This window comes from Penicillium digitatum, chromosome 6 (assembly GCF_016767815.1).
Source record: "Penicillium digitatum chromosome 6, complete sequence".
Classification (NCBI taxonomy): Eukaryota; Fungi; Ascomycota; class Eurotiomycetes; order Eurotiales; family Aspergillaceae; genus Penicillium; species Penicillium digitatum.
This window is the reverse complement of record NC_089389.1, coordinates 3,081,338-3,090,947: the sequence shown is the minus strand read 5'-3', so window position 1 is coordinate 3,090,947 and position 9,610 is coordinate 3,081,338. Positions and strand designations below refer to the sequence as shown.

The following is a 9,610-nucleotide window of genomic DNA, read 5'->3' as shown; positions in this document are numbered from 1 at the left end:
AAGCCCTAAGCCCTAAGCCCTAAGCCCTAAGCCCTAAGCCCTAAGCCCTAAGCCCTAAGCCCTAAGCCCTAAGCCCTAAGCCCTAAGCCCTAAGCCCTAAGCCCTAAGCCCTAAGCCCTAAGCCCTAAGCCCTAAGCCCTAAGCCCTAAGCCCTAAGCCCTAAAAATTGAAAATTGAAAATTGAAAATTGAAAATTTTGCGTTTGGTGGGGCACACCAACTACCTAGGATGGGTGGTTGGGCGCTTGGTACGGTTATATGCCTACAACATATATTCGGCTAATGGATCACTATTATATAAACCCTATTCTTAGGTTACAAGTAGACTGCGATAACACCTACTAAAGTGGAGACACTTTTGCCGTCGCCAAGATATAAATAGGCTCTCTCAGGAAAGTGGATACTGCCAAGAACCGATTATATACACAAAATAGCCTGATAGGGTAATTTTTGCATTATTATTACACAACAGTGGGCGATAGGCGTAACATTTTAAAAGGCCCATGAGTCGTGGACACTTCCTAGTGCCCATGGACGGACGATGTCGCAGTCTAGTTATAAGGAACTTCATCCTTTACAGCGAGATAGAACATAAATTAAATCTGGGAAAAAAGAGTTTTTTTTTTTCTCAAAAATAGCTCATTGAAATTTATAGCCAGCGGGAGATATACCCAATCAACTTGATTAAAAGTGTGCTCGTGGTTCTTCTCATCCTAAAGACGTCGTTCGTGCAAGACCATGAAGTTGACATGCAAGAATTGAAAGATAGCTAGATTCGGATTTCTAGTGGTAAACGGCGCAATCTACTGCGACTTGCAAGCTCCACCGAGCTGGCGCTCGCTCTCAGGGACCTCATCGAATCTCGAGCTATGGTGACCCGAACTGTGGTGTTCCGTGCCATGGTGACCCCAGCCGTGGCCATGTTTCCGTCCGTGGCCCCTGGCAATTCCAGTCGGAGTGCCGCTGGGGGTTGCACTGGCAATTCTAGTAGGACTGCTGCTAGGGATTGCACTTGCGGTGGCGCTAGTGGCAGCCATTGGAATTTCTATCACAGAACTGCTCGATGCGTTCCCAGATCCCCCTCCGATCGCGGCGACACCGCCATTTGACGCCTCGGCTACAGCTTTGGTTGTCTGGCTAGTGGCGTCAATGGTGGTTGCGCTTGAAACGGCTTTAGTGGTTTGGCTTGTGGCGTCAATGGTGGCTGCGCTTGAAGTGGCTCCAGAGGTATTGCTTTGTGGTTGAATCGTGGTCGCACTTGAGACGGCCTTAGTGACTGCACTCGCACTCTTGTTAACGGCGACCTTTGCGGTCGAACTGCTTGTGGCGCTAGTAGCGGCGGTCGTGGAGAAACCGGTTGCACCATCGAGTGCCATGCAAGCGATGCTCATCTTCTTGACAGCCCCAGAGGACGAGGAGTCATCAATGGGCTGTGAGAGGTCCCAAATCATGTTGACATAGGGCCAGCAGATTCTACCATCTGACATGGTGACCATGTCACCGGCAACGTAAACATCGTTAGCGCTGAAAGGCTCTCCAACCTTCGAACCGGTGGAGTCAACTTGCTGGAAGTAGGTTCCAGCAAAGATACCACGGCATCCCATGGCAATGAAGTCACAAGTCGGGTTCGAAATCTCCTCCCAGGTGACGAGGGCATTGTTATTTCCAAAGGTAGCAGCGTGAGCATTTGAGCAATCGTTCGATCCTGAGGTCACCCAATTGACCTGGCTGTCTCCATCCTCAACACCCACATCCGATGTGGCCTGGGCACCAACCTTGGTATACTTGTCAGAGAAAAGAGAAATGGCAACATTGCGGCCGTTGGTGCGATTCTGCACGTTCGTATAGCCGGTTCCCATCCACGCGTTCTCCGTCACATCGATTGCGCCGCGAGAAACCCAGGCGAAGATATACTTCGTGGTATCGGCAAACCGAGCCAACACACTGTAGCTGCCAGACATGCCACCCATGGGCTCACCAGACGCACCGTTAGTAGTGTTCTCGTTGGAGATTTTAATTCCATCGGTTGACATTCCTTGGGTTTTCGTATTTAACCAGATGGCACCCTGGTCTTCGGCGCAAATACCCGCGAAAGGAGCGTCGTCAGCTGCTTCGAATGCAATGCCGGTGTTGTGGCTGCAGCCCCATGCACTGCTAGCGCCAGCAATTGATTCCAATTTTCCGCTAGCGGAGATGTACTCGACACTGTCACCAAAATGGCCGGAAGCGTCACCAGTATAATCAGTCACGACAAAATATGCGCCGTAAAGCTGTGCACTCTCAGAGTAGACGAGATCTCCATTCAAATCGGGAGAGGCAGAAAGTCCTTCGGACTCGTGCACACCAGGTCCACCCAGCCAGGTCTTCCATGTCTGCTTTCCAGAGGTGTAGCGGTAGAGCACGGGAACAGGGGTCCCACTCGGAGGTGCATTGGTGGTGCCAGAAGGCAATGCTTCGTTGGTAAGAAGGGCAAATCCATCATTGTGTGCCACAAGACCTCCAGCTATGTTATACGTATTAGTGGATCCGCATTTTCTTTGGGCTATATTTGAATGGGCGACACACCTTCTTTTCCACCAGAGACGGTGACAGTCGTGCCAGTAGCAGCAAAAGTAGTAGGGTCCAGCTGCTGTACATGAACGTCTGTGGCACTAGAGTCAAGATAGGCAATGTAGGCTGATTTCCCATCCGGCGACACCGCAAAAGGAGTACGGCGGTGATGAGGATATCCAGTCCAGTACGCCGCCTTCACAGGATTGAAGGCGTAGTCGAGTGCCAGCACATCGACATGGGCCTTGAGGTTAGACTGAGAAACAGCAGCGCTGGCGCCCAGCGCCGCAGAAAGCAAAGAAAGAATGAAATTCCCACGCATGTTGGGAGTGGTCGGTGTTGCTGTTTGTTTGCCATGCCTATTGATGGACCGGCACCTTTTAATATACCATGTTACTTCGAGGAACTTCTTGCAAGTCAATTCGAATTTGGAAATCAGGGGTTGTCATCCCCACAAGTGGGTACTGAAAGTGGATCAGTGAACCCCTGTCTGGTTTATAGTAGTTTCGAACAGATTGGGGTCTTCATCCGCGAGACAGTGTTTCAGCCCTGGCCGTCAGCACCTCCTATAATTTCGCTTTTGTTCCGCATTCAGCCGGATCATACCACCAGTACACTGACATATAGCACTCAGGGTTCAAACTCCCCTTTAGGAAGGAGCTGATGCCCTGATGGCTCGATTCAGAACGGCAGAAAAATTCCAATATCTGAATTCTATCACGTACGCCTGACTAATCAAAGCACAGTGGTTCTACTGGCGCTGCATAATGTGAAGCTTTTCACACCATCCAAATGCAGTCATCTCAATTTTGAATCCTTTACATTAGTCTTAATAAAAATGACTTTGTAGTGGAAATTAACATCTCTCAAAGCCAGAAATAAATAGATCTCAATCATAAAGTTGGAAAGATTTTCCGAAGCCCTTAGGGAGGCTAGATATCACCCATCACCTAAAAATCATTAAAGTCTTATTTACAACATACAAAATTGCATGGAGTGGTATAGAAAGAGGTGCCAATAGAGGCGTTCAGGCTTAAAACCCCTTCCTAAACGGAGTTTTGAGCCCTGAGCGCTATACGTCTGCGTACTACCAGGCTGTAAACTGTCGATAGGGCTTATTTTTGCTTCATAAAAATTTCTCATTTTCTTCGGAAATGTTGCATTTAATCTGTTGAATTAAATCCTTCTCGCAATCAAATCAGTTCTTTTCTGAGTGCGGGAGTACCTGTGTAGTGGATGTGGGCACCAACCCAAGACACTGCGAATGTTGGAGAAACAGGGAACACATCACAGTGGCCGGGCGCCAGGTCCGCCGAGGTCACCTCACACCAACGCACATGGAGAACAACGCACGCTGCCGATGAAGACGAAGAAGCATGGCGCCATGACCCGAACCTATTCGTGTTCGACCTGCCGGAGTGATGCAGCAAGTAGACCTGGCAGTCCTGGGGATACAGGGACTCGGTGACTCGGGGAGCTGGATGAAGAAGTGGAGGTAGAGAAGTGAAGAAGTGGAAGGTGCATTGCAGAGAAAGAAGGGGACACTCTGCGCCCGCGGGGACTACGGGAAACCATCTACACCGGGCAGATGGATTGACTTTCTTTACATTATTTCTTTTGTCTTGTTTGCATTACGCCGGCCGGTTTGTGGCCTTACTTTTCAGGTGGCAGGACCTCGAGAAATCGAGTCCTGCTCACAGGGTGGATCTGCATACTGGGAATGCACCACCATTTATCGTCGGGAGCGGGCTCTGGGACGCAACCCCCGCATAGCAGCATGTATGTAAAGCGAGCTAAATCGGGTCAATGAATTCATCATCATCATCATCATAGTGGATGTGGGCCCCTCCAAAAATCTTTGTGGTAAAACCGTCTAACTTCTTCTCCGTAAAGCTTCCACAACACACTCTTATGCTTTGATGTTTTATGTTCTTATCTAATAGCCCATATCTTCAAATAACTAGTTAACTAAATAACTAGTTATTCCTCCTCTGCATTAGCAATCATGTCACCACAATCCCTAAGATTTTCTTTGCGACGCCGTGATGTTGTTCACTTCTCCCTTGCCCTGTAAACTAAATGTGGCTGAGAAGTCTTTGGAAATAATCATTCGGAGTACAAATAAGACTTCACAAGTCCATCGGCTCCGGAAATCATATCCTTGAGAAAATTTCCGATTACTATGGAATTTCCCGATTGGGACTAAAAGCTTGACTAGCACCAATTACTATTGTGTTTACGGGATTTTTTTTAATCGTACATATATTGTGCATAGACCGACACAGCGTTTGTAAATAGCGAGAGAAAGGAGTGAAACGAAGAGCGTTGGACCTAGTCGAAGGGATCTGATCTAGACGTACGGAGCACTGCCTCATGAATTTAATCTCGATCACATGCATGATTTACGTTTTCTTTGCTATGTCCAACTCTATTATGTTGAATCTCATTTGCGTTTTCTATTCCAGCCTCTCCAAACATTTGCACAATACTTATCCGATGCTCAACGGTGGCCGTCTTTCGGCCTTGAGCCGCCGCCTTCAGAGCATCATGAGCGACCTTTCAAACACCAAGTCCAGTGTATATTTGCCTCATCTAGGAGGTGAATGCGTAAATCGCGAAAAAGCCGTCGCGAAACGTACATTCGTTGTTGCTGCCTGCCGGGAGTGTACCGCACCTCGCCTCTATGAGCGTCGAGAAGCTGTCACTGAGCTGAAAGTTAGCATAAATTCGTTTCAATATAATCAAAAGTTTTAGAAATACAGAAGGTAGAAAAGTGTCTAAATGGGAAGGGGTGACTTGCAGTAGAGAGTGGATGAACTCGTGGGTATTGGCGTCATTGTGTGCATTTGTGATTTCTCCTCGAAACCATCCACGTCGTTTGTTTCTTAGGTATTCTTCTCGCTAATGATTTCTTGGGTTAGCATTGGCTCTTGATTAACTAGGACAAGTTAATCCCTGTATTACTAGACAACTAACTTGGTAGTCACTTTCCTATCATGCAATCCCTGTCTAGCTTCGGGGTCAAAGAACCCCTCTATGAGAATAATCATGGTGTTCATCCTGAATCCGCTAGCTGCTAATAAGACCGATAAATTTTCCCGGTTGAACACTCAAGTTCTGGCCCTCGAAAGCAACCCCACCCGTTTTGTATGATGGGGTATCGGACATACATTCCGAATTTCCAAGCTACCATTAAATTTTGGGTAACAGCTTGCTAGTTTCTTGATAGGCGTCGATGTTGGTACATCGGTCCAAAATGTTTAGTTACCCTAGGCGGCCTAGCGGGGTTTGCTTCTATCTTGCGCAAAAAAACAATAGCTCTGGCGCCAATAAGCCTACTAGAATATTTGCACAAGCTATAAAGGACGGCACTATAGATCAGCCTTCACGAACGATTGAACTTCTTCTATAAGAGATGGCTAGCGCCATGCAGAGAATTTTGCCTGACTAGAAGGTTAAATAAAACGGTGAGAATTGACCGTTAAAAGGACCGATTTTGTTATTGTACTTGAAAAGTGTCTTGATGCTTTTTCTTAACCTGACTTTCGAGATCGAACGAAGCAACCGTCTAGATGATAGAACCTGCACCATACGCACAATTTGCTATTGCCAAATACTGCCTTCGACTTTCGAGTAATTTTCCCGAAGAATGTAAGTCGGAAAAGACGAGACCACAAGTGGGAACAATTATAATAGTCACGGTGCAGGCAAATCCTAGCTTTGTCGAACATCAAAACATCATGCTGTAGTGTGGTGTGTCTCGGAAGGCGCGATCTCCGAACTGGTGAATCAGCCGCTTCGAGCAGTTTGCTAAACACAGACCCAAAACCCCCCCTGAATGTAGTATTTACCAGCTTTACATATGGTTAACTCTCCAGAAGCAGATAAATAACGTAGATTGCTATATTCGTGTGAGATCCGCCGGCCACTACTACTCCAATCAGTTGCCTATTAGACCAAAAGGTCATAACGAAGTCAATTCATGGAAAATTGACTTGGTTGCAGTGGTGCATTATGTATACCTGGGTTCTCCACACTCTGGGATTAGACTAGTTTAGCACCTAGTGAAATAGCTAGCCTAGTGTAATCCCGTAGACAAATCAGGCCGCTACTCCTGATAGATTACACAAGACCATTAACCCGCTAGGCTAAAAGATGATGAGGACAAACAGAACATCTGTTGGTCATTGGCAGCGGCATGTAGTTAGTTATGTTGTAACTAGTTATACAAGGCCCCAACATCCGTTAGGGATTCCATAAGCACGAACCCGTAGTCACATGACTGATCCTACCATGGTCATGTGACCGGTTGCTCTCTCGACCAATCAGAGGCCAGGTCTCAAATCCGAGATCCGTTGGTGCAAATCGGCTGCCGTACCGTACTTGGTCTTTCTTGAAAGAAATCTATGGTTTCAACACTGTATGAAATTACCAATAGATATGAAAAATACTCCAAGTTCTTTACAACATAACTAACCAAATCATAAAATCCGCTCTTTTCCCAATCTATGCGGACAACGCTGACTCAAATTAACACAGCAATTCATGTGAGCCACACCATCATAGCGGTCCGTGGATTTTCCGGGTATTCCACCCAGTTTTCAACCATGCACTCCGTGTAGTACCGTTGGTTTCGACACATCTAGTCCATCTTGCCCCACCCACTTGCGCCAGATCTTTAAATCACAAAATTTAGGTAGCGCCCGCGCGGCACATACACCGACTCTAAAACTGGGGAAAGACAGCCCGACTTTGCTACTTTACCTGGCCATACCGTTCCGTATTGTACCACAGTATTTGCCTTGCTCGCTTGGGCTCGCTCTAAAGGTATCGAGATTCAGCCATGGTATACTGCGGGCGCCCTTCGGCGAGTTGCGCCCTTTGTCGCACCAGCAAAAGACGAGTGCGTGCCTTGTTCATCACATATGGCTCGTCGTATCATCACTGACCAGCCGCTGCTTCTAGTGCGACAAAGCGGTTCCATCCTGCGGACAGTGTATGTTGCAATGTCCCCCCGCTCCGCATTCATTCTATACGAGCCCCCACAACTCACCGCGTCTCCCCCACATCCCAGGCCGTCGGAAAGGCCAGAAATGCCCAGGCTACCACGATGCATCAAGCCTAATCTTCCGCGACGAGACGACCCGGGTCATCGACCGCGCTCGCACTCGTAAGACACGGCGTACGACTTTACCCTCTAGCCAATGCACATCTGGCAAATTGTCACCCGCCTCCTTTGAGCAGTCGCTGGTGGGGCTAAGACCACCGGCTTTATTGTATAATGACTCGGCGAGCGGATTCACGCAGTACGACGACAACGACAACCACCCGCACTGCCTAGCAACTCCCCACGAAGAGGAGCAAGGTAAAAATGGAAAGGACTACAATGACAGCGTTGCACCCGCATGCACAGACGTCGTAGAAAATCTCATTGATAACATCACGAACGACGATAGCCCACTTCTGCCAGATCAGATGGACATGTTGGTCGACGGCACATTTACTCTATGGGAGCCAGACCAGATTATGCCCGTATTATTGTCGTCGTCCTACGGCAAATCTTCAACGCCGAGCCTCGACTTGGATGGCCACGTTCTATCGATGCCGATATGCTCTACGGTGCCTTCTCAGAGCCTCGAAGAGCTAGGGATAAACTACTTCATGGCTAACTATGTCTTGAAAGACTCTGGGCCGTGCCCCGGCGTCTTCAACTACGCCGGAAACATACTTGCCGGCCCAGGCGGAGACGCGGAGCTGGCACGCGTAGCGATCCGTGCAGTAGGCCTCGCCGGGCTGGCCAGCACCACGGGCACCGATAGCGTTATGCGCAAGGCGGGCTCCAGCTACACGGAAGCTATCAAGAGGGTCAATGTGGCGCTTCTGGATCCCCGCGTGGCCGAGAATGACAGCGCCATCTTCACCATTGTGGTTTTAGGACTCTTTGAAAGCATCACCTGCTCGGGGGATGAGTCTCTCGAGGCGTGGAAGTGCCACATCAACGGTGCTGCCAGCCTGCTGATGCTTCGCGGCACGTCCCAGTTCCGTACGAAGCAGGGCCTTCAGATCTTCGGCGAGGCCGTCTCCCACGTGCTCACACTATGCTCGCGATACAACCAGCCTGTGCCGCCGCGTCTACGATACTTGCGCGCCGAGATGGAGCGAAACTTCAATAGCAAAAGTCCGTCTTGGATACTAAGTACTATCCACATCGAGGTCATGAATCTGTACATCCAAGTGCAACCAGAACATGAGACGCCCTTCCTGGCCGGAGAGTGGGAGACACTCCTCTCGCACGCTGCCGAGCTAAGCCAGCGACTCGAGAATCTCGTCGCCGACCTACCGGTGAGCTGGCGTTTCAAGACGGTAAGTGACCCTATGGCGAATCCACGCCTTGTGTTCCATGGAAAATACCATATCTACTACAATGTGTGGATAGCCAAGATATGGGACGGGATGCGTGCGTGCCGCATAATCTTGAACCAGGTTGTCCACTGCCTATTGCTACGCGAGGGACTTGCATGGGCACCGCACGATATCTCACATGGTGGCGTCTATACGAGCCTGCTACAGAGGACATTGCACACGACGACAGAAATGCGCGACGATATCCTCGCGTCTGTACCTCAAATGCTTGGCTTCATCCAGCATGAAGCCACAACTGGCGCCTCGTACATGGACTGCAGCACCAGTGGCATCCCGTCGCGCTTGGTCCCGGCCTCGGGCGCGTACTTTATTGTCTGGTACTTGTACCTTGCCGGAAGCCTCCCGAGCAACACACCAGAGACACGTGATTGGATTGTAGACCGCCTGCGTGCTATCCGCTCTAAGACGGGCATTCAGAAAGCAGCCTTTCTAGCCGACATGATAGAGAAGGATGTTGGTCGTCTTAGTGCCATGCTGCCGCCGAGCGACTTTCTGCTTCCCGCCCACTGAGATAGTTGTGTTCTTGGTTATAAATTGCATGTGTTGAAATCTACCTATGCACGTACGTAGGTATCGGGTATTGGTCGTTTGTAAACAGCGACAGAAATCTACCGGATATCAAGCGAGAGGTCGTCGTT

At 49.0% G+C, this 9,610-nt stretch overlaps 2 protein-coding genes across 2 annotated transcripts; one reads left to right on the top strand and one right to left on the bottom strand.

The window, feature by feature from the left end:
• Window positions 1–802: 802 nt before the first annotated feature.
• Pdw03_6103 (muc1 extracellular alpha glucan glucosidase-like) lies at window positions 803–2,871 on the bottom strand (the record flags this gene model as incomplete). Its single annotated transcript, XM_014674927.1, has 2 exons — window positions 803–2,502; window positions 2,565–2,871. The coding sequence occupies 2 exons, from the start codon at window positions 2,869–2,871 to the stop codon at window positions 803–805; spliced, it is 2,007 nt and encodes a 668-aa protein (XP_014530413.1).
• A 4,521-nt stretch (window positions 2,872–7,392) lies between these two features.
• Window positions 7,393–9,482, top strand: Pdw03_6102 (Fungal transcriptional regulatory protein, N-terminal; the record flags this gene model as incomplete). The annotated part of the gene is made up of 3 exons (XM_014683101.2): window positions 7,393–7,452; window positions 7,515–7,545; window positions 7,624–9,482. The coding sequence occupies 3 exons, from the start codon at window positions 7,393–7,395 to the stop codon at window positions 9,480–9,482; spliced, it is 1,950 nt and encodes a 649-aa protein (XP_014538587.2).
• Between the last annotated feature and the right edge of the window lie 128 nt (window positions 9,483–9,610).